Genomic DNA, 26,012 nt, shown 5'->3' with positions numbered 1-26,012 from the left:
TTATTATTATAATGGAAAAGGAGAAGTAGCAAAGGAAAGGACTGATTAGCTAAGCAGGTTGGAGCTAGCTGGACACAGAGAGATGTGTGTGTTCCTCCATTACAGGCTGGTGAGAGTCTGGTCCTGAAGAGCAGAGGACAGAGGCACAGACTTAGGCTACTTTCACCCTAGCGTCGGTACGGGCCCGTCGCAGTGCATCGGGCCGACGTACCAATGCATGCTGTGAAATAAAAACACAACGGGGGCAGCGGATGCAGTTTTTCAACGCATCCGCAGCCCCATTGTAATGTCCGGGGAGGAGGGGGCGGAGTTGCTGCCATGCATGCGCGGTCGGAAATGGCGGACACGACGCACAAAAAAAGTTACATGAACTTTTTTTGTGCCGACGGTCCGCCAAAACACGACGCATCCGTCGCACGACGGATGCGACGTGTGGCCATACGTCACAATGCGTCGCTAATGTAAGTCTATGGGGAAAAAACACATCCTGCAGACAACTTTGCAGGATGCGTTTTTTTCTCCTAAACGATGTATTGCGACGTATTCCAAACGACGCTAGTGTGAAAGTACCCTAAGTCTTGTTAGCTGTCATGAATCCCAATGGCTAGGGATAGCAAGGGACAAGCAAAGTAATACAAAATATAGGACGAGCTCTAGGGTGATGGAACCTGGGCTGACCGCTGCCCTACGCCTGACAAACGCAACTAGAGATAGCCAGGGAGCGTGCCTACGTTGGTTCTAGACGCCACGCACCAGCCTAAGAGCTAACTAGTACTGCAGAGAAAATAAAGACCTCACTTGCCTCCAGAGGAATGAACCCCAAAAGGTATAGTTGCCCCCCACATGTATTGACGGTGAAATGAGAGGAAGGCACACACATAGAGATGATCTATATAGGTTCAGCAAATTGAGGCCCGCTGTAAACTAGAAAGCAGAACGATACAAAAGGGGTCTGAGCGGTCAGCAAAAAACCCTAATCAAAAAACCATCCTGAGATTACAAGAACCCATGTGCCAACTCATGGCACATGGGGAGAACCTCAGTCCACTAGAGCTACCAGCTAGCATAGAGACATAATAAGCAAGCTGGACAAAAAACCAACAACTGAAAATCAGCACTTAGCTTATCCTGAAAGATCTGGGAGCAGGTAGGCAGGAACCAAACAGAGCACATCTGAATACATTGATAGCCGGCAAGGGAATGACAGAAAGGCCAGGTAAAATAGGAAACACCCAGCCTCTGATGGACAGGTGGAAACCAAAGGCCGCAACCCACCAAAGTCACCCAGTACCAGCAGTAACCACCAGAGGGAGCTCACAAACAGAATCCACAACAGTTAGCCTATCAAATACATCTTTGATTTGGGCACCTGGAAGACAGAACGCTTGTCGTGAGGTGATGTCTGGTCGGCAGATAGAGGCTTCTGTTCCTCTCAGAGAATTCCCCACTTTTCTTCATTACCACAGCACCTTTCTCCAATAAGAGTCTTCTGATTACTTACTGGGGTGTTTGTGGGCAAAGCACTTTTTTTATGTACGTTTTCGTAGTTGTCCTGCGTGAGAGACTAGTAACAGTTCTTGAGCGGTATGGGTGCTGACTGCCTCATCCTCCTGTTTCTTTGGGTCACATGCTTCCATTTTATTTATTAATTTTCCGATTACGATAGGCGGCGAATATTGCTTTTGCAATCTTCGCAAAACAGCAGAATATCATTGGAATCAATGGGAGTAGAAAAGAACTAATATGTTCAGAACCGATCATCAAACATAAATTCGGCATGAATAGCTTACCAATATGGCAGGAATATGGCAAATTCAGATTCGGCGACCGACTCAGAACATATTCGCTCAACTCTACATATGGGTAGTCTCCTTCTCCATGTTGTGGACTTGTGGTTCTAATGCTGAGAGGTTCCTGAGAGAACTATTATTTAAGGAGTTTTGCTTTGGTAGGGACAATAAAGTGCACCAATGGTTTCTGCATGTGCGCCAACATCTGCAGAAACTGGGCCCCATCGTTGTACTGTTTTACTTCCACTGCTGCAACCATTTCGGTGTTAAATGTTATTAGTTAGGAGTGTGTTTGTGGTCACTTAAAGAGAAAGTGCCATCCTTAACCGAGGGCCAGCAGCATTGGGGAGCTTATATGTGAGTGTTGTACTGTTGTGCTCCCAGGGATTGCCCTGCAAAGCACATCCTTTATCTTTAAAAAAGGGTCACATGTCTGTTGTGTTTGTGTGATAAAATATGTTTGCTGTTCCTTATGTCATGTCCTTTTACACGTTTTAGCCCCGAAACAGTAAACCTGTTGGAATATTTTAATCTCATCTCTTGTGAGTGTGCACGGAGCGTGGACAGGGGTTTCCCAAGCCGACCCCTGGAAGAAGAGGCTGACCCTCCTGCATTACCATCCACCACAGCTCCCAGCAACATTCAGAACCAGGCATTGCACCATAATGAGGTGAGAACTACAAGACACCCCCTGCCAAAGAAGGTGGCTTAAAGGGGTGTTACACTAAAAGGGATCTTTTTAGATCGTAAGCAGCAACAACTTAATAGAGAATTGTTTTTAAGTGAAATAAGCTTACAGTAGGCAGCAAACTCTGGCTGCTGCTCTAAATTCTGACTGCAGAAAATCTAATGGAAATAATAATTACAGTGATCCTCATTGCTGGCAAAGATGAATTTTGGCGAGTGAGGAGTGTCATTGTTGCCATTGATGACACTCATGAGAACAGTGTGCTAGGCAGCAATAGCTATTGTCCATGTCCCTACTATGAGAGCCAATTGCATGTTGTGCAGCTGTTCATTTTTATGCAGGCATGACTGATAAAGAACAGTAACAACAGAACACCATCATGTATCTTTCATCTCCCGTCTTTATAGTGGCCAGTTGTTCAGAAATAAGTGAGCTGCGGCCAGTGTAAACAGGACTTCATATGGATGCAACGCTAGAGTTTCTGTATGATAACCACTGCTTCACACTTCTTTAAAGGCCGTGACCTAAGTTCAAGGGACCGAAACCTTGACCATTTTTGTGATCTGTGGTATATCATTATTCTTTTCACTTCTCAAGAAATTAACATTATATTCAAAATAATCAGGCGCTGTCATCTATTGCTTTTTTGAGAAAATGTTTCCACCACTTGAAAGCCAACTTATCTTTCTCTTTAATCAATTAATCTAGTGACTGATACCATTCAATTCAAGAAGGAACATGACATTTATCATGTGCCTTCATAGCAAGAAGACTCATACCAACAGAGTCTTCCGTTTGGGATCTCCTCTGCTCCAAGAGTATTTTCCAAAATAATGGGGGAAGTAGTCTCCTTTATCCGGAGGCAAGGCGTCTGTATAGTGCCTTATCTAGACGACCTTTTGTTAGTGGCTCCTACCAAACAAACCCTGGAGTCTCATGTATCAAAGACAATATTCTGACATCTCTTGGATGGGTTCCAAATCTGGAGAAATCACACCCGAGACCCTCCAAATGCAGGAAGTTCCTGGGAGTTCTCCTAGACTCTGCAAGACAAATGTCCTTCCTTCCATTGGAACATCGTCTAAAGGTACCTTCACATTAAGCGACGCTGCAGCGATAGCGACAACGATGCCGATCGCTGCAGCGTCGCTGTTTGATCGCTGGAGAGCTATCACACAGACCGCTCTCCAGCGACCAACGATGCCGAGGTCCCCGGGTAACCAGGGTAAACATCGGGTTACTAAGCGCAGGGCCGCGCTTAGTAACCCGATGTTTACCCTGGTTACCAGCGTAAAATGTAAAAAAAACAAACAGTACATACTTACATTCGCGTCCCCCGGCGTCCGCTTCCTGCACTGACTGAGCGTCGGCCCTAACAGCAGAGCGGTGACGTCACCGCTGTGCTGTACTTTCACTTTCACTTTACGGGGCTCAGTCAGTGTGGGAAGCGGACGCCGGGGGACGCGAAGGTGAGTATGTACTGTTTGTTTTTTTACATTTTACACTGGTAACCAGGGTAAACATCGGGTTACTAAGCGCGGCCCTGCGCTTAGCAACCCGATGTTTACCCTGGTTACCAGTGTAAAACATCGCTGGTATCGTTGCTTTTGGTGTCAAACACGACGATACACGCCGGTCTGACGACCAAATAAAAGTTCTGGACTTCTAGCTCCGACCAGCGATATCACAGCAGGATCCTGATCGCTGCTGCGTGTCAAACTAAACGATATCGCTAGCCAGGACGCTGCAACGTCACGGATCGCTAGCGATATCGTTTAGTGTGAAGGTACCATAGACCTGCCTCAGGTGCAAAGGTCCCATACTGTTTGCTGTATACCTTGATTAATTATCCATTTAGAAGCGCCAATAATCAGTAAATAATCCCAACAATTAGCCCATCTAAACAGGCTGGCAACCTGACGAATGAGCAAAATGCAGGTTCTCCCAGTGCAATTATTTTTGTGGCAGCATCAAAATCATCATTATCGGCAGCACATTGCCTCGTATAAACAAGTGATGAGCTGCCGATAACATGATATTCTATACCAAGGGAACATAGTAATATAGAATCAGGCCAGTACACGACCTCCAACCGACTTGTATATTGGTGGTTGGTTAATAATTCTGTACAAATCTGACAGAGAAAATTAAAGCATGTGACACCAGACTCTGTATGCTCCTAATAAGAAATATATACAGTTCCAAAATGAGGATTCTGGTGGAGCTTGTACAGTTGTTTGGCTCAGTATTAAGGAGTCATATCGGCTCGGTGCACAAATGTGCAAAATAATTTTCTGCAATAAAACTGCCGGCGATTACATTCTTATCATAATATAAAAATATTAATAAAATAATGAATAAACTTAAAGTTTACTTACAAGTCAAAGACTAAGTAATGGTACCCTTCTTCTGATATGCTGTCATGAAGTCGAACTGAAATAAAAAAAAAATTAGATGAACATAGTATTTTTTAATTTTGATACATACATTTAAGTTGCTACTACTAATAAGCTGGGAGGCCTGTTCTGACTCAGACTTTATTCATATGCAATTTTATGTATGCAGCAGGAAATTTCCCGGCGGATATAGATATTGATTCTCCTTTGTGATTATACAATGACACACTTAAGATGCATACATCTATGGCTATGTTCACACTTTGCGGTTTTTGCTGCGGATCCGCAGCGGATTTGACGCTGCGGATCCGCAGCAGTTTTCCATGCAGGGTACAGTACAATGTTACCCTATGGAAAACAAAAACCGCTGTGCCCACATTGCGGAAAATCCCTTTAAAAACCGCACGGAATTGCTGCGGAAGAAAAGAAGGAGCATGTCACTTCTGTCTGCGGATTCCGCAGCGGTTTTCAACATGCACCAATAGGAAAGTGCTGTTGAAAACCCACAGAGGAATCCGCAGAAAAAAACGCAGGAAAATCCGCAGTGAAAACCGCAGCGGTTTTTCCAAATCCGCTGCGGAAAAATCCGCAGCAAAATCTGCAAAGTGTGAACAAGCCCTAACAGTCTCTATACAGATAAGACTAACTTTAGCAGTGCCTACCAATATTAATGGGTTCAGTCAATAGTCTCATGTGTATGGTGACACAAAACTCTCCACCAACAAATTCCGTTACAAGAGATTTCAGACTTCCAATCCTTTTGTTCTTTAGAAGGCAACCTGCCGCCGGAGATGTCAGGCAGCAACTCACTCACAGAGGACAGGAGCGCTCATCAAAGCAAGCGCTCCTATGTATGGGAGCGTCAGCCATGTAAACTTTATTTCTAATACCTCAGGATTGGGGAACCTCCAGCTTGTGGTCCATCCTTTTCTCTGGCCCACGGGCAGATTCCTGAGGCAACAGTGCTTGGGCCGGCGTCCCCATTTTGCCATTCCTTTAATTACTCCTTACACTACTGAATGTTGTGGCACATGCAATGAAGGATTACATCCTGACAATGGCCAGTACCAGCATTAGGATATCCTTTCTGGGTGGAGTCATTGCACTCTGCACTCCCTTCCTCTGCAATGAAGACAGCAGCCCCGGCATCCCTTACGTGATGTTCCAGCCCTAGCATATCCTATGTGTAATGTGGCTGCTCCAGGTCCAGCATCTCTTAAGCAATGTGTCTGTTTCAGTTCCAACATCTATGTGATGCACATGTTCCAGCGTCTCCTATGTGATGCATATGCTGCAGCTTCAGCGTCTCTTATGTGATGTATATGCTTCAGCCACAGCATCTCCTGTGTGATGCATATGTTCCATCATCTCTTATGTGATGTATATGCTTCAGCCACAGCATCTCCTGTGTGATTGTATATGCTCCAGCCTCAGTGTCTCCACTGTGATATATACATGCCAGCCCAAGCGTAGCCTATGGGATGCATATATAGCAGGCTCAGCTTATCCCATGTCATGTACACAGCAGTTTCAGTATCCATTTTATGTATATACAATGGTGTCTGTGATTTATTTACATCAGTCTCTACCTCCTATGTGAGGTATATACAGTATCTGTGGTGTCTCCTATGTGATATATACAGTAGTCTCAATGTTTCCCATGTGCGATGTATACAACAATCTGTGTCTCTTATGAGATGTATACATCAGTCTCAGTGTCTATGTGATGTATATACATCAGTCTCAGTGTCTCCTATGTGATGTACAGTATGTATACAACAGTCTCAGTGTCTCCTAGGTTATGTATACACAGCACTCTCGGAATGTCCTATGTAATGTATTCAGCAGACCTCCCACTGCTTGAGTTTTATAAATGTAATGTGAGCAGTGATGAATTTCCCCCTTTGAGGGGACATACAGTGAAATATACATGCATGTTCAAAATAACTACTGCAACAATCAGTTCTTTACAAGACTTACTGCAAAGAGCTGACTGCGCTCCATACCAATGCAAACCTGAAAAAGCAGTTGTTTGTAGCAACACCATCAATACCACCTAACATCACAGCATCGTCAAAGAGAAGCAGCTTCAGCCATCACATTAGGGGTGGGTTAATGGTTTGATCAAATATAACAGGATCATTTTCAAGGTGATCATTTTCTAAGGGCCCCGACTGGTGTTATAAATATCCAAGTGGCCCTTGGGAAAAAAAAATGGTTTCCCAGTCATGTAATTCTTAGCTACACAAAAAGAGCACTTGTCACCCTGATGCTCCTTTAGGTGCATGCTCACAAAAAAGAATCATTGCTCCTTAAATATGCAGCACTACTATTTCTGCAGCACACTTTATTAAATATTTTGCAACTATTGGACTCTCGATAAAAGAACCAATTAAGTTTCTAGTGTGATATTTTATTATAAAAAGACCAGGGCCAAAATGAAAATACAGATTCATGCATCAGCCTCAATGAGGCAGAAAACCACATTAGCATGCAAGTTCCTACAATTAGGCTATTGACATTCATTGTCAATGATTTCCTTATTAATAATTGCTGAACAATAGGAAATCTGCAGAAATAGACACTAATAGGGTGGTTTACCCTGAATAGCTCCAAAGAACAGATCCATGGCCATAAAATGCGAAGGCAACTTTAAAGCACCACTCCAGCTTTTTTTTTATTGCAGCACTGAAGTGGTGCTTCAAATCTAGGTCCCACTGTCTTATAGTCACCTTCCGGCATCTTCATCTGTTTTTACCGCTGCTCCGGTCGGTCTCCGTCAGTTAGCAACCTGCGGGATCGAACAAATATTTCATGGAGCGAGTCGGAAGTCACAACTCAATACAAGTCTATGAGAGCAGTCTCAGACTTGCTTTGAGAACATGTGATGAAGCTTCTGACTGACTTCCATGCAGTCAGAAGCTGTGGTCACAAGAGAACGCCGTAAGATCGTTGTAGCAACAAAAAAGGCAATGACGCCAGTGGGTGAGTATAAGACGGAGCAAGGACCTTAGGTTTAAAAAACCAATCCGGCTCTTAAAAAAAACAAAAAAAACCAAAACACTGGAGTGGTGCTTTAAAGAAAAATTAAGACACATTGAGGCTACTGTTAATTAAATCAAGATTTCTCTTTATATACGGTCATGATATAGCATTTGCTTCCGCACGGCACGAGGTGGCATACACCGGATTGTAATTCTTGTGCAGGACTTTGCTTTTACCCTTTCTGATAACACGAACATTGCATCACACCTACAGTCGCTTATCTCCGGTACAACAGATAAAGTAACTCCAAGGTGAAGGTGAAGAGTTCAGTGTACAGAATTTCACAGGAAATATCTGATCCCATAAAGAACAAACCTTGGATATGTCATTCTGCATTTTATTGCTGTTCTACAGGGTTATCGCTCTACAGAATAGCATTATTGTGAGCAAATGTCCAGTTCTAGAAACTGCACTGTGTAGCAGTTCAAGAAATTCATTGCACCAGGCACTTACCACAGTCACTTAAAGATTTCTAACAAGAACCACTTATGGATCCATAACCCATCTAATCAGAAAACATGTATTTTGTTTCTTAAAAGGACAATTACATTTTCTGTTAGCCTCATTGTGAAGTGGTACAAAAAGTTTCATAGTCCCAGCTTTTTAGGCAATAGCAGGAGCAGCTTTGGGTGATACAAGTGCTGCTCACTAAATTAGAATTTCATCAAAAAGTTAACTTATTTCAGTTCTTCAATACAAAAAGTGAAACTCATTATATAGAGTCATTACAAACAGAGTGATCTATTTCACGTGTTTATTTCTGTTAATGTTCATGATTATAGCTTATAGCCAATGAAAACCCCAAAGTCATTATCTCAGTAAATTAGAATACTTTATAACATCAGCTTGAAAAATGATTTTAAAATCCATAATGTTGGCCTACTGAAATGTATGTTCAGTAAATGAACTCAATACTTTGTCGGGACTCATTTTGCATCAATTACTGCATCAGTGTGTTGTGGCATGGAGGCTATCAGCCTGTGGCACTGCTGAGGTGTAATGGAAGCCCAGGTTGCTTTGATAGCAGCCCTGAGCTCATCTGCATTGTTTGGTCTGGTGTCTCATCTTCCTCTTAACAAATCAACAAGAAGAACAAGAAGTGTGTAAATTATGGCAAGGATCACCTTAATAAGCAAAAATAAGTGAGGTTTTTATTGAAAATCAAAAATACAAGACAAGACCAAAAACACATTTTAAAAACAATTTAAAAAACAGAAGACTTAGCGTAAATAACTGCTGGAGGACCATGTAAGGTCCAATCCAGACTCCTCCACGGTGTGCACCGAGGTGTGCTTAAGATATCGCACTCTGAAAAATGTCCTAAAAAATATTCTGTTCCAAGACAAAAGCAGTCAATAAAGCACAATTTATGGGAAATGCACAAAAACATTTTAACCCCTTCATGACCCAGCCTATTTTGACCTTAATGACCTGGCCATTTTTTGCAATTCTGACCGGTGTCCCTTTATGAGGTAATAACTCAGGAACGCTTCAACGGATCCTAGCGGTTCTGAGATTGTTTTTTTGACATATTGGGCTTCATGTTAGTGGTAAATTTAGGTCGATAATTTCTGCGTTTATTTGTGAAAAAAACGGAAATTTGGCGAAAATTTCACAATTTTCACATTTTGAATTTTTATTCTGTTAAACCTGAGAGTTATGTGACACAAAATAGTTAATAAATAACATTTCCCACATGTCTACTTTACATCAGCACAATTTTGGAAACAAAATTTTTTTTTGCTAGGAAGTTATAAGGGTTAAAATTTGACCAGTGATTTCTCATTTTTACAACAAAACTTACAAAACCATTTTTTTTAGGGACCACCTCACATTTGAAGTCAGTTTGAGGGGTCTATATGGCTGAAAATACCCAAAAGTGAAACCATTCTAAAAACTGCACCCCTCAAGGTGCTCAAAACCACATTCAAGAAGTTTATTAACCCTTCAGGTGTTTCACAGCAGCAGAAGCAACATGGAAGGAAAAAATGAACATTTAACTTTTTAGTCACAAAAATGATCTTTTAGCAACAGTTTTTTTATTTTCCCAAGGGTAAAAGGAGAAACTGGACCACGAACGTTGTTGACCAATTTGTCCTGAGTACGCTGATACCTCATATGTGGGGGTAAACCACTGTTTGGGCGCACGGCAGGGCTTGGAAGGGAAGGAGCGCCATTTCACTTTTTGAATGAAAAATTGGCTCCAATCTTTGGCGGACACCATGTCGCGTTTGGAGAGCCCCCATGTGCCTAAACATTGGAGCTCCCCCACAAGTGACCCCATTTTGGAAACTAGACACCCCACGGAACTTATCTAGATGCATAGTGAGCACTTTAAACCCCCAGGTGCTTCACAAATTGATCCGTAAATATGAAAAAGTCCTTTTTTTTCACCCAAAAAATTCTTTTTGCCTCAATTTTTTCATTTTCCCATGGACAACAGGATAAAATGGATCCTAAAATTTGTTGGGCAATTTCTCCTGAGTACACCGATACCTCACATGTAGGGGTAAACCACTGTTTGGGCACATGATAAGGCTCGGAAGGGAAGGAGCACCATTTGACTTTTTGAATGAAAAATTATCTCCATCGTTAGCGGACACCATGTCGCGTTTTGAGAGCCCGTGTGCCTAAACATTGGAGCTCCCCCACAAGTGACCCCATTTTGGAAACTAGTCCCCCCAAGGAACTTATCTAGATGCATAGTGAGCACTTTAAACCCTCAGGTGCTTCACAAATTGATCCGTAAAAATGAAAAAGTACTTTTTCCTTACAAAAAATTTCTTTTAGTCTCAATTTTTTCATTTTCACATGGGCAACAGGATAAAGTGGATCCTAAAATTTGTTGGGCAATTTCTCCTAAGTACGCCAATACCTCACATGTGGGGGTAAACCACTGTTTGGGCGCACGGCAAGGCTCGGAAGGGAAGGCGCGCCATTTGACTTTTTGAATGGAAAATTAGCTCCAATCGTTAGCGGACACCATGTCGCGTTTGGAGAGCCCCTGTGTGCCTAAACATTGGAGCTCTCCCACAAGTGACCCCATTTTGGAAACTAGACCGCCCAAGGAACTTATCTAGATGCATAGTGAGCACTTGAAACCCCCAGGTGCTTCACAGAAGTTTATAACGCAGAGACATGAAAATAAAAAATAATTTTTCTTTCCTCAAAAATGATTTTTTAGCCCTGAATTTTTTATTTTCCCAAGGGTAACAGGAGAAATTGGACCCCAAGTGTTGTTGTCCAGTTTGTCCTGAGTATGCGGATACTCCATTTGTGGGGGTAAACCACTGTTTGGGTGCACGGCAGGGCTCGGAAGGGAAGGCACGCCATTTGGCTTTTGGCATGGAAAATTAGCTCCAATCATTAGCGGACACCATGTCGCCTTTGGAGAGCCCCTGTGTGCCTAAACATTGGAGCTCCCCCACAAAGGAATTTTTTATTTTCCCAAGGGTAACAGGAGAAATTTGACCCCAATAGTTGTTGTCCAGTTTCTCCTGAGTACGCTAATACCCCATATGTGGGGGTAAACCACTGTTTGGGCACATGCTGGGGCTCGGAAGTGAAGTAGGGACGTTTTGAAATGCAGCCTTGATGGAATGCTCTGCGGGCGTCACATTGCATTTGCAGAGCCCCTGATGTGCCTAAACAGTAGAAACCCCCCACACGTGACCCCATTTTGGAAACTAGACCTCCCAAGGAACTAATCTAGATGTGTGGTGAGCACTTTGAACCCCCAAGTGCTTCACAGAAGTTTATAACGCAGAGCCGTGAAAATAAAAAATAATTTTTCTTTCCTCAAAAATAATTTTTTATTTTCCCAAGGGTTACAGGAGAAATTGGACCCCAAAAGTTGTTGTCCAGTTTCTCCTGAGTACGCTGGTATCCCATATGTGGGGGTAAACCACTGTTTGGGCACACGTCGGGACTCGGAAGGGAGAGAGCACCATTTGACTTTTTCAACGCAAGATTGGCTGGAATTAATGGTGGCGCCATGTCGCGTTTGGAGACCCCCTGATGTGCCTAAACAGTGGAAACCCCCCTATTCTAACTCCAACACTAACCCCAACACACCCCTAACCCTAGTCTTAACCCTAACCCTAAGGCTATGTGGCCACGTTGCGAATTTGTGTGTGGGTTTTTCGCACCGTTTTTGAAAAATCTGCAGGTAAAACGCACGGCGCTTTACCTGCGGATTTACCGTGGATTTCCAGTGTTTTTTGTGTGAATTTCACCTGCGGATTCCTATTATGGAGCAGGTGTAAAACGCTGCGGAATCCGCACAAATAATTGCCATGCTGCGGAAAATACAACGCAGCGTTTCCGCGCTGTATTTTCCGCACCATGGGCACAGCGGATTTGGTTTTCCATAGGTTTACGTGGTACTGTAAACGTGATGGAAAACTGCTACAAATCTGCAGCGACCAATCCGCTGTGGATCCACACCGTGTGCACATAGCCTAATTCTAACCCTAATTCTAACCCTAACCCTAATTCTAACCCTAGCCCTAAGTGCAACCCTAGCCCTAAGTGCAACCCTAGCCCTAAGTGCAACCCTAGCCCTAAGTGCAACCCTAAGTGCAACCCTATCTCTAAGTGCAACCCTAACCCTAAGTGGAACCCTAAGTGCAACACTTGCCCTAAGTGCAACCCTAACCCTAAGTGCAACCCTAACCCTAAGTGCAACCCTAACCCGAAGTGCAACCCTAACCGCAACCCTAACCCTAAGTGCAACCCTAACCCTAAGTGCAACCCTAAGTGCAACCCTATCCCTAAGTGCAACCCTATCCCTAATTGCAACCCTAACCCTAAGTGCAACCCTAAGTGCAACCCTAGCACTAAGTGCTACCCTAAGTGCAACCCTAACCCTAAGCGCAACCCTACCCATAACCCTAACCCTAATGGAAAAACAAAAATAAATATAATTTCTGTATTTTATTATTGTCCCTACCTATGGGGGTGATAAAGGGGGGGGGTTATTTACTATTTTTTTTATTTTGATCGCTGTGATAGAACCTATCACAGCGTTCAAAATGTATCTGGAAAGAATCTTCGGTATAGCCATAGCGGCGCCCATGGAGAAGACCGAGGACACCGGGAGGGACTTTGGAGCTCGGTAAGTATGGGGGGAGTGCGATCGGAGCACGGGGGGGAATCGGAGCACGGGGGGAGCAGACAGGAGGACGGGGGAGCAGACAGTAGGACGGAGGGGAGCATGGGACATGACAGGACGGAGAGGAGATCGGTGGCTGTGGGGGGGCCAGATCGGGGTCTCCAGCCATGGCAGATGCTATTTCAGCATCGGCCATGGCTGGATTGTAATATTTCACCAATTTTCATAGGTGAAATATTACAGATTGCTCTGATTGGCTGTTGAAAGTGAAACAGCCAATCAGAGCGATCGTAGCCACGGGGGGGGGGGGGGGGGGCGAAGCCACCCCCCCTGGGCTGAAGTACCACTCCCCCTGTCCCTGTAGGTCGGGTGAAATTGGAGTTAACCCTTCCACCCGGCCTGCAGGGACGCGATCATTCTGTGACACAGCATTTGCGTCACAAGTCGGATTGGCACCGACTTTCATGACGCATGCGCTGTGTCACAGGTCGAGAAGGGGTTAAGATAGAAAAATACTACGCTGCTAAAAAAAATAAAGGGAACACAAACAACAGAATATAACTCCAAGTAAATCAAACTTCTATAAAATAAAACTGTCCACTTAGGATGCAACACTGACAATCAATTTCACATGCTGTTGTGCAAATGGAATAGACAACAGATGGAAATTATTGGCAATTATCAAGACACTCAATAAAGGAGTGGTTCTGCAGGTGGGGACCACAGACCACATCTCAGCACCAATGCTTTCTGGCTGATGTTTTGGTCACTTTTGAATGTTGGTTGTGCTTTCACACTCGTGGTAGCATGAGACGGACTCTACAACCCACACAAGTGGCTCAGGTAGTGCAGGTCATCCAGGATGGCACATCAATGCGAGCTGTGGCAAGAAGGTTTGCTGTGTCTGTCAGCGTAGTGTCCAGAGGCCGAAGGCGCTACCAGTAGACAGGCCAGTACACCAGGAGACGTGGAGGGGGCCATAGGATGGCAAAAACCCAGCAGCAGGACCGCTACCTCAGCCTTTGTGCAGGGAGGAACAGGAGCACTGCCAGAGCCCTGCAAAATCACCTCCAGCAGGCCACAAATGTGCATGTGTCTGCACAAACTGTTAGAAACCGAGTCCATGAGGATGGTCTGTGTGCCCGACGTCCACAGATGGGGGTTGTGCTCACAGCCCAACATCATGCAGGACACTTGGCATTTGCTACAGAACACCAGGATTGGCAAATTCGCCACTGGCACTCTGTGCTCTTCACAGATGAAAGCAGGTTCACTGTTATGATCCGGAGGTAGGATCACCAAACTGACCTGATAGGTAAACCTGAATTGTAGGACTAGCTCCGGGAATGTGGGAACTATACCGACCGCAATCCTGAACCTATCCACACACACTAAAGGCAGCCGTGGAGCGTTACCTAAAAACCTAGACGCCTCTTCACAGCCTAATAAACTGGCTACCCCTAGAGAGAAAGCAAGCCTCACTTGCCTCAGAGAAATAACCCCAAAGTTTAGACAGCCCCCCACAAATAATAACGGTGAGTTAAGGGGAAAATACAAACGTAGGAATGAAAAACAGGTTTAAGCAAATGAGGCCCGCTAACACTAAATAGACAGAAGAAAGCAAGGGATCTGTGCAGTCGGTACAAAAACTATCAAAAACTATCCACGCAGAAAGTACAAGAACCCCCACACAGACTCACGATGTGAGGGGCGCACTCTGCACCCCAGAGCTACCAGCAAGCGAAAAAATCACATATAAGCAAGCTGGACTGAACACATCATATACTGAGAAACATATTCAAGGGAACAATGAGCAAAAGAACTAGCAAGACTTAGCTTCTCAGAAAGAGACAGGTCACCAGGGAGATCCAGGAGAGGTCAGAACCAGTACTGAATACGACAGCAGGCAACAAGTAAAGGTCCAGGTGAAGTTAAATAGGAACCAGCATAGCAGGAAATGAGGCAGCTGAGCCCAGCTCCAGACAAGCAGTATCGCTAAAGGCCACCAGAGGGAGCCCAGACGGAATTCACAACAGTTCACACTGAGCACATGTGACAGACGTGACAGTATGGAGATGCCGTGGAGAGCAATCTGCTGCCTGCAACATCCTTCAGAATGACCTGTTTGGAAGTGGGTCAGTAATGGTGTGGGGTGGCATTTCTTTGGAGGGCTGCACAGCCCTCCATGTGCTTGCCAGAGGTAGCCTGACTGCCATTAGGTACCGAGATGAGATCCTCAGACCCCTTGTGAGGCTATATGCTGGTGTGGTTGGCTCTGGGTTCCTCCTAATGCAGGACAGTGCCAGACCTCATGTGGCTAGAGTGTGTTAGCAGTTCCTGCAAGATGAAGGCATTGAAGCTATGGACTGGCCTGCCTGTTCCCCAGACCTGAATCCGATTGAACACATCTGGGATATCATGTCTCGCACCATCCACCACCGTCACGTTGCATCACAGACTGGCCAGGAGTTGGCAGATGCTTTAGTCCAGGTCTGGGAGGAGATCCCTCAGGAGACCATCCGCCGCCTCATCAGGAGCATTCCCAGGCTTTGTACGGAGGTCATACAGGCATGTGGAGGCCACACACACTACTGAGCATCATTTCCTTGTCTTGAGGCATTTCCACTGAAGTTGGATCAGTCTGTAACTTCATTTTCCACTTTGATTTTGAGCATCATTCCAACTCCTGACCTCCGTGGGATATTAGTTATGATTTACGTTGATAATTTTTAGGTTTTATTGTTCTCAACACATTCCACTATGTAATGAATAAAGATTTACAACTGGAATATTTCATTCAGTGATATCCAGGATGTGGGATGTTAGTGTTCCCTTTATTCTTATGAGCAGTGTAGTTTAGTGTTATTAGGCCACCAGACAAGAATAACTCCTAATGATTGATAAATAGGACAGAAACAATTCCCTTAGTATCCAAAAAATGAGGGACCTACGCTGTGCCTCGATAGGCATGGGGGCTCCTTTTGCTCCACACACCATGACATGACCAGGTGATATCTCTCTCATTCTTCTACCAGTGGGTCCTATACGGACTTACCCTTTTGGACCTTAGTGTCTCTACACTGTGTTTTGTTGTATCCCTCATTTTTTGGGATTGTTTGAGGGTGGAGCTGATGACAATTTATTCCAAATTCAAGGCACACTTGCTCTGAAAGGATGTCACAGCATTCTGCAACAACATAAAATTCTACCAGTTTTTTACTTAGTGGGACTATCTTTTATCTTGCACTAGGACTGACCTAAAACTCACCTCCAGGCTATGTAAGGGCTATGTGACCAAGAAGGGGAAGGCTTGAATGCTGCATCAGATGACATTCGACTTTAACCCGATGGAGATAGTTTGGGATGAGTTAGACTAGAGAGTGAAGGTAGAGCAGTCAACAAATGCTTAAGCGCCTTGGGAATGCCTTCAAATTGGAAAGCCATGCCAGATGATCATCTGATGAAATTGCTTCACAGAATATGAAAGGTATGTAAAGTCATCAGAGTAAAAGTGGGGTACTTTAGTGAATCACAGGTTTAACATATTCTTGTTTTTTTACACGTGTGTATTTACTTTGTTGGTTTCGCTGCCTCAAGTGCACATTTCAGTAAAGAAAACCATTGTCTGAACTGGTGTGTCAACTTATGACTGGAGCTGTAGATATTTATGAATATAAAGGAAAAATATATTCTTGCTGTCTGCAGCAAATAGTTCATATTTCACGTTCTAGTACAGATTACCAAAACAGCGTTAACCTGTGGTTGGTTGCTATGGAAAGAACTCAATCTGATATTATACACTAATTGACTTTTGTGGCATCTTGAAGAGGACTTGTTAGCTCCGCTGATATATTTGTTTTAGTAAATGCTTGTATCCTTTATAAAATAATGCTAAAACATATTTTCTCATTAAGCTGTGACATTCCATTCCTCGGTTATTCTTTCTAGAATTTTACGAACACATTACCAGACCGGTGTTACTATGCCCCTTTGCAAAAAGGTGTGTCCTTACTCAGTCTGACACTGTCAGCACTGATTGTACAGTGTTTAGGGACACAACCCTAACTGGTAACACCCAGCTGTCAGTTTAGTCATACATTTCTACGAGGAATAACAGAACAGTATAAATTGGGAGTTATGGAAAAAAAATTGTCCTAGAATTGTTGTTTTATTTAAATCAATTAAGTGGAGTGCAAGAAAATCACAGCCTTTTTAAGTGACACAGATGTGTAGAAATCAGCAGAAATTTCTGTTCCAAAGGGGCCTGAAAAGATACATTCACCCACAGGAGAATTAAAGCAGTACATAGTTCCCAATGCAAATCAAAATGTAATGTAATGTTCGGCCACCCTGGTTCCTTTACAGAGAGACACTCTTTGCTATCTGGTTTGGCTCTTAGATGAGAGTGCTAAATATAAACCCCCACTATTAAACTTAGATTTTCCCAAAAGGAGGGTTTTGAAAATGTGTTTTACATAAATCAAACACTCGTTATAATTAGGAGTAAAATTCACCCTGCAATTATAATGTGGGTCTATCCTGCATCGTGCCATAAATACCACATCTAAACATGGTGTCAATTTAGCCTACACAGTAGGATTAACATTGCAAAAATGTAATACAGACTGGTCCATATTTATTGATCTATGTGTGCATCTGTTTTGGCTGCAGAATAATGTACTTACAATTTGTGCCAGACTTTCCTACAATGTGATCCATGCTCAACAGTTTGTAAAAGCAGGACTGGCTTGCTGGTTGGCCAGAATATAGCACATATTTACACTACACTGACCTGGGCGAAAAAATGGTGATATATGTTGTGACGGATTGGTGAAATGGTGCAAAGGCAGTCAAATTAGATGCAATAAAAGGCAATAGATTAGCTGAGATTTATCGTAGACATCAGATAAAATGCTTTTGATAAGTATTGGGTCTTCGGCTCCTCATTTTCTAGATTAATTTAAGCTATAAACGAGCTAGACAGGCAGGCAGGCGGGCAGGCAGACGGGCCATATTTTGAAGATTGTAAATGAGAATTACTGTGTAGTGAATACACCTACACAGTCCAGGCACACTGCGCTCAACGGCAGTATCAATCATAAGTACTGCTGCCTGGCAATATCAAACTGTCAGTTGTTATTTAACCAGGCAGATCGGAAATGTTGCTAAACTGAATTTATTTCAGGAAGCTGACAACAATGTTTTTTTCTCCCTTTGGTGCCATGCTACTTAAAGCTAGCAGCTTAAAGGAAAGGTTTTCATGTGATGAATCTAGATTGCTGGTTTACTTAATTAAACTTCTATCTGTCCTTGGCTTAACATGAAATTGGAAAAATTACGGAAAGCAAAAATTAGTTAAAAACGACAATTCATCAGGATCTATGTCCAGCACGTATTATGAATGGCAGACCCATTAATAAATCTATCAGTGGTCCCAATGGGGTCTTCTGGGGTCCTCTCTCAAATTTGGAACAGCACATTTAAAAAGAACTTGTTACCAGGTCAAAAAAGTGACCCTTATTTTATTCCGGATGCTCCTCAGTATTCCACCATTTGGTCCCAGAGATATGGACTTTTCATTTAGGGCAAATTTGTATGGTTTTTATAGAGGCATTACTTGGGGAGTGTCTTTAGGCCGATCTGCACGTCCTATTGGTGAAGACCATAAAAATTAGCACTAAATAAAAAGGCTCTGGAAGCATATAGCAGATTTAATTTAAAAAAAAAACAAACAAACAAAAAAAACCCTCTGGTTTACTCAGGGAAGCAGCAGGAATAACAAACATAAAAAATTGCCACTTTTGACCAGGTGACAGGTCTCAGAGTGGGATAAAAGAAAATTCAAAAGTTACAATTTTTGTTCTCAATGGTGGAAAATTTTAAAACATTTTTCTACTGTTAAAAAAACCTGTTTAAACTTGAATTCTATCACTGTCAGGCATCTATATATGAAATATTAGACTAAACAGCTGGACCTAATTACTTATAGAATGGTTTTCAGAATCAGGTGGCTGATACCTTCTGATGGGACTTGTCCACAGACTGTATGAACATGTTTACTAGAACTGCATGTTAGGAGAATGGAAAAATATATTCAAAAAACAGCAAATGCTGCAAGTGTGATACAACAACGTCTAGAGCTCTTATAAATAGGGATGTGTTCCCCCGTGGATGTTCGAGTTCGGCCAAATTTGAGTCCCGAACTTTAGTGCAGTAAAATGGCTGTAAAATGGACATAGTGAGGGGTAGGGGGCTGCAGAAGGAAGCAAAATGGGGGTAAGAGCAGGACAATTGCACTACAAACAAATGTGGATCGCCAGACCGCTGTCATCACAGGACATTGCTCGCAATGCATTACTGGGAACGGGAGCTGCCGGCAGCATCGTGAGCATCGGGAAGGCCGCGGGGACCGCGGGAAGGCTGCGAGGGACGCCGGAAAGTAAGAATATCACGATTTTTAATTTTTTTTATTATTTTTAACCTGGGTTGTGTTGTGTACATAGCCTCAACGGATCCGTCCAAAAAACGTACCCAGTGCACCTGTTTTTTACAATCTGCACAGGATCCGTCTTTTCAACATTTTAACGGATTGTGACAGATTGCAAAAAACAGTAGTGTGAAAGAGGCCTTAGGCTGTCAAGCTAGAGTAAGGAAACCAACAGGCAATCCGTGCACCATGGTCCGTACTCGTGAAACACGGATATCTGCGAGTCCGGCCATAAAGTATTGGGGAGACACTCACTGATAAAAGTAATGGCAAAGTAATGATTATGTCTATGGAATTAATGGCCCTATATAAAACCACAATAAATAATAACATGTACATTATGTAGTCTCCCCATCTGCAATCATTGGTGGCATTTCTTACATTATTTGAAGCCCAATTGTCTTGTACAATAGGCTTGTTTTGTAGCTTCTGGTCGTCAATAATATAAATCGCATTACTGCAACAATACAATAAGAAAAGAATACGTGATTCTTGAAAGAAAAAGAAGTAGTTAATATCACATGCAATATGATAGTATTACAGTGGAGAGCAAATCTCAACAAGTTGAGTTATCAGTGAAGAATCTCCAGTTTCTTTGGAATGTCTTTATAGTAGAGATTCAGGTATTTCACAGGATTTTACAGGTCAAACAGTAGAGGATAGGTTAACATATAGAGTGTCTACATAATGCAATTGAAAAAAACGGAAAAAAAGAAGCTGCTAAACATAGATAATAAAAGCTGCTAAAATCAATTAGAAAGATAAACCAAGAGCTGCAGGCTGCTCTACTGTAATAATGCAAAGCTGGAGAATTCCACTAGGTTGCCACGTCTCCAGATATCTACCATCGCTCCACACTTTTTTTGACAAGAGATTCTTTCATAGCCATCCATTTATGTTTTATTAGTCTTGGCGGTTCTAGATGTCACCAGAAAATTTCTTCCAGGATATATATATGCTTCTCACAAAATTAGAATATCATCAAAAGTTAATTTATTTCAGTTCTTCAATACAAAAAGTGAAACTCATTATGTAGAGTCATTACAAACAGAGTGATCTATTTCACATGCTTATTTGTGTAAATGTTGATGATTATGGCTTCCAGCCAATGAAAACCCAAAAGTCATTATCTCAGTAAATTAGAATACTTTATAACACCAGCTTGAAAAATGATTTTAAAATCCGAAATGTTGGCCTACTGAAATGTATGTTCAATAAATGCATTCAATACTTGGTCGGGGCTCCTTTTGCATCAATTACTGTATCAATACGGCTTGTATGGAGGCGATCAGCCTGTGGCACTGCTGAGGTGTTATGGAAGCCCAGGTTGCTTTAATAGCAGCTTTCAGTTATCTGCATTGTTAGGTCTGGTGTATCTAATCTTCCTCTTGACAATACCCCATAGATTCTCTTAAGGTCAGGTGAGTTTGTTGGCCAATCAAGCACAGTGATACTGTTTTTAAATTAGGCATTGGTACTTTTGGCAGTGTGGACTCCACTGTTCCTCCCGACTCTGGGACCTTGATTTCCAAATGAAATGCAAAATTTACTTTCATCTGAAAACAACACCTGGGACCACTGAGCAACAGTCCAGTTCATTTCTCCTTGGCCCAGGTAAGACGCTTCTGGCATTGTCTATTGGTCATGAGTGGCTTGACACAAGGAATGTGACACTTGTAGCCCATGTCCTGGATACATCTGTGTGTGGTGGCTCTTGAAGCAATGACTCCAGCAGCAGTCCACTCCCTGTGAATCTACCGCAAAGTTTTGAACGGCTGTTTCTTAACAATCCTTTCAAGGCTGTGGTTATCCCAGTTGCTTGTGCACCTTTTTCTATCACACTTTTTCCTTCCACACAACTTTCCATTAATATGCTTGGATACAGCAATCTGAACAGCCAGCTTCTTTAGCAATCACCTTTTGTGGCTTACCCTACTTGTGGAGTGTGTCAATGAGTCATCAGTCTTCCCCATGATTGTGAGCCTACTAAAACAGACTAAGGGACCTTTTTAAATGCTTAGGAAGCCTTTGTAGGTGTTTTTTTGTTAATTATTCTAATTTACTGAGGTAATGACTTTTGGGTTTTCATTGGCTGTAAGCCATAATCATCAACATTAACAGAAATAAACACTTGAAATAGATCACTCTGTTTGTAATGACGCTACATAATATATGAGTTTCAATTTTTGTATTGAATAACTGAAGTAAATTAACTTTTTGATGGTATTCAAATTTTGTGAGAAGCACCTGTATTGTCAACAGAACAATTCACTTAAAAGCTTCTCACTGTGGGGTGTGCTTGTGGTGACCAGTATACAAAACTTATTGGTAAGAATACCTTATTGGAGGCTTTTTGAGCTGGTTATGCAGTGTTTTCCTTCCCTGGCTTAATGGAGAAAATGAAGAATACTACTGAGATAAAGGACAACAACACTTAAGCCCCTTAAAGGGAATTTATCATCTTGTAAATGCAGTATGCAAGGTAACAAACTGGGAATAGCTGAGCAGAATGATGTATAGATTTATGGGAAAAGACTAAGTAAACCTAAAAATTACTGCTCTAAATCTGTGCTCAGTTTGGGTTTAGTAGCCAAGTGGGAGGTTCTAATCAGTCAATGGCAGCTGTCTCTGTATGACAACTAATAAAAGGAAGGCTGTACATCACTGATTAGTACTGCCAACTCAACTCTTAAGCTCAGAAAAAGCAAAGTATTAGACCAATAGATCACAATTTAAACTTGGTCAACTTTCTTTTCTCAATTGACTTGAAGGCCAAAGCAATGATTAACAAATTGCTTAAAGATGCAGGCCACTAGGTGTCTCCCTTTGGTCCATTTTTCTTTCTACTTTCTGTAGTCAAGTTTAATCCTTCTCTCACAGCAGTGATCCCTGTTTGGACAACAGGGAATTAATGCAGGTCTTTATAATTCGCTTCTGCTGCCTTGTCTGTCAACACTGCAGACTTTCATACTGGAAAGCAGTAAGGGGGTGGGTTCCTCAGTGTTGTATGGCACTTGAGACCAAATGTTGCCATCTGCTGAGTGAACAGCGTTAGGTGGAACCAGAAGATGGTGGAAGCATTTCCGGAGGGGTGAGTTTGAAGGGAGCACCAGGTCAGGAGCTAGCTGTGGAGCATTTATCAAATATAAAAGGCCAGAGTGACAAGTTGGGAAGTCAGTTGGAGCCAACAAGAGAAAGGAGGACAACATGTGAACGGTGGAATGCAGAGGCAAAGTGACTGAAGTGTGATTGGAGATCGAGACAGGCAAGATATCGCGAGTCAAGCATAAAGCAAAGACTACGCCGGTCAAAACCCAGGACACAGACTACACTCAAGTCACGAAATCCAGTCTTCACCAGTTGAGACCAGATATCTGGATGATGCAGGTCAAGTATCATGGGCCGAGAGCGGATCATTGTCTGGGGCTGAACGTCTACGTAAGTGAAGTGAGCTGTTACTTCCAACATAGATGAACGGTACAAGGTGTGGGCTGGGACTGTGCTGCAGAAGGGGCCGGGGCCAGCCAGTGGAAGGAACACATATAGGGTACTAAGTAACTAGCTACTAAGGACTTGCGGCCTAGCGGGAAACACCAGTGACCCCCATTAAGGCCAGTATAACAGCTGAAACCGCTTTAAGGACACATTCCAGTGACAGGCTCATCATTGTGAGTGACGCCCGTGGAAGTTAAAGCAGAATGACCCAAAGGCCCAGTTCACACCAAGAGATAGAGCAGATGAGAGGATATTGAAACTGTTATATTGTTGTTGTCACCTTTACTGCTAATATTGTGTGACTTGTTACCTTGTATCCGTGGAACTGACTGTTTCCTTAATTAACACTTTAATTTCTGTGTAAGGAAAATAAAAGGCTTAGTTGGGTTACTGCCGCCTCATCCTTTTCTGCGTGGTGCATCTCAGTAACCTATTCGCAAAGCAAGGCAAAGGAAGTTCCAGCACACATAGTGCTGGTAAAATGTTGATTAAGAGAATGCACTCAAAAACACAAGATGGCAAGATACAGACCATGAGAGTTAGACTGGTTAAAATGGTATGTGCATGACAGCAGCTTTAACTTGTGGGGGGTGAGGGCAGCAGGGCTGTGTTTTAACTATGGTTTTGGGTGAAATGACAGCTAATCCTTAATCTTTTTCCCCACAAAATTATTTATCAATTTGCTCATCTACTCTTGCTATGTAAAGTACTGCCCACGAATATGACTATTTTCCATTTGGCAGGTACCCGTTAACAGTGTTTTTTTGGGGTATGTCCCAATGGGCTGTATATAAAACATATTTTCCACCCTCAACTGGTTAAAAAAAATAATTAAAAACAGGCTGTATGTGAATCAAGCCTTAATCAAATAAAACTAATGGCTATGCAGGCGTAACAATATGACGACTGGGCAAAAGCATTCGTGCCACGAGTCATAAGATACAAAATGTCACTGGGGTTGAAACTCCATAAGCAGATATCCAAGAGGCTAATAACTTGGCTGTTCAATTGTCAGATAGCCAAGGCCAGCACAGGCAACCGCTTTGGTCTGTAGAGAACTTTTCGGAACAACAAAGACACCCAAAACTCAGGAAAACCGCTCCATCTTTTTCCACTCATTTAGTTACACATCAACAATTTTCCAGCACTTTATCATTTTAGTAAATTATTAATTGGAACAGGCAGGTGTAAAATCTAATGAAGCCAATAATGGACTAGAGATACAGACAATAAAAATGTTAAATACCGCTGCACGGCCAAGTTATAAGCAAAGATATAGAAGTAATAAGAACTAATTACATTGCCACCTGAGGGTTGCTTATGGGGAATTAAATTGCTTTTTAATTAAATCGGATGCTTATCTGCTCACTGCAGGAGCTGGTAGTATGCAGATAGTTCATTAAGAACTATAAGAAGCTTATATATATATATATTGGTATATACCTGGACCTTGTATTCTACATATGTCACTAAACTGTTTTCCACAAATAACAGTTATGTTACCACATGTGAACGGGGCTATTGTGTTTTTTATTATCATTTCTCCATCATATGCCCTTTATATTGTGAATCAACATTTCCTAATACCCGGAATGGCCACAGTGGCCAGGTCCTCAGAAGAGGCAGTGCCCACACCATTGGAATGGTGCCGGAGGGGAGAAGTGTTATTATTTTAATAGGGGGCAAAGCTAGGGATTCAGAAGGGGTTGTCCTAGTAGTGGACAACCCCTTTAAGTTTAGACTTTCTCATTTATGCGGCTAAAACCCTTTTGAAAGGTATGTTTTAACTTTTAACAAGTGAGTGTGATTAACAACATTTCTGAGAAAACTGATGCCAGATTTCCTTCAAGCATTTCCTTCGAGGGAAAAAAAGCAAAAAGGTATGTGTAGGGTCAGTGACTTTATTGCCTATGGTAAAATAATTAGAAACTTGCAGAAACAAGTAGAGACTGCAGGCGAGGAAAAGGTGAACAAAAACCAGAAGCTTTTGAACCTCTGAGGGATAGACAATGAACATATCTAACATATACAGTATATATATATATATATATATATATATATATATATATATATACACACATATATACATATATATATATATACACAGTATATACACACACATATACAAGCACGCGCATATATACTGTATACACACACACACACATTTATATATATACACATACATACACACACACATACAGCAGATGGCAAAAATTAAGAGACCACCACATCAAAACCCTGTTATGGGCAGCCCAATCTCCAGACCTGAACCCCATTGAAAACCTCTGGAATGTAATCAAGAGGATGACGGATAGTCACAAGCCATTTAACAAAGAGGAACTGCTTACATTTTGTGGCAGAAACAGTGTGAAAGACTGATGGAAAGCATGCCAAGACGCATGAAAGCTGTGATTAAAAATCATGGTTATTCCACAAAATATTGATTTCTGAACTCTTCCTGAGTTAAAACGTTAGTATTGTTGTTTCTAAATGATTATGAACTTGTTTTCTTTGCATTATTTGAGGTCTGAAAGCACTGGGGTTTTTTGCTTGTTTTTTTACCATTTTTCTTTCTCAGAAAAAAATACAAAATTTATTACTTGGAAGTTCGGAGACATGTTGTCAGAAGTTTATAGAATAAATGAATAATTTACATTTTACTCAAAATTATACCTATAAAGAGAAAAATCAGACAAACTTAACATTTTGCAGTGGTCTCTTAATTTTTGCCAGCGCTGTACATACATACACACATGTATATACATACAAAAGGTGACCATTCTAAGGCCATAGGTATAAGCAGTATTACGATTTGTGTATGGCGTTATACCACAGCATGAAGAAATACAATCACGCAGAAAAATACAAGATTCAAATAGTTTACTGCATTAAAATGTCACAAATCACATTTTAAGTTTCCAGGTCGGTATATTCACCGCAGTCAAACTGGCCTTTCTTGTCAGTGCATCCTGAGACCGGAGTGTCTGTAACTGGCTGC

At 42.3% G+C, this 26,012-nt stretch overlaps 1 protein-coding gene across 19 annotated transcripts in view; it reads right to left on the bottom strand.

Moving 5' to 3' along the window:
• CAMK2D (calcium/calmodulin dependent protein kinase II delta) overlaps positions 1–26,012 on the bottom strand; it is a 286,387-nt gene that overhangs the window by 126,259 nt on the left and 134,116 nt on the right. For all 19 annotated transcript variants that reach the window (XM_077278762.1, XM_077278706.1, XM_077278716.1 and 16 more), the window contains exon 4: positions 4,857–4,911. In XM_077278762.1, coding sequence (XP_077134877.1) covers positions 4,857–4,911 — 55 coding nt within the window. The remainder of the gene's footprint in view (positions 1–4,856; positions 4,912–26,012) is intronic.

This window comes from Ranitomeya variabilis, chromosome 1 (genome assembly GCF_051348905.1).
Source record: "Ranitomeya variabilis isolate aRanVar5 chromosome 1, aRanVar5.hap1, whole genome shotgun sequence".
Taxonomy (NCBI): Eukaryota; Metazoa; Chordata; class Amphibia; order Anura; family Dendrobatidae; genus Ranitomeya; species Ranitomeya variabilis.
The sequence above is the reverse complement of the archived record's forward strand: the minus strand, read 5'-3'. Positions and strand labels throughout refer to the sequence as shown.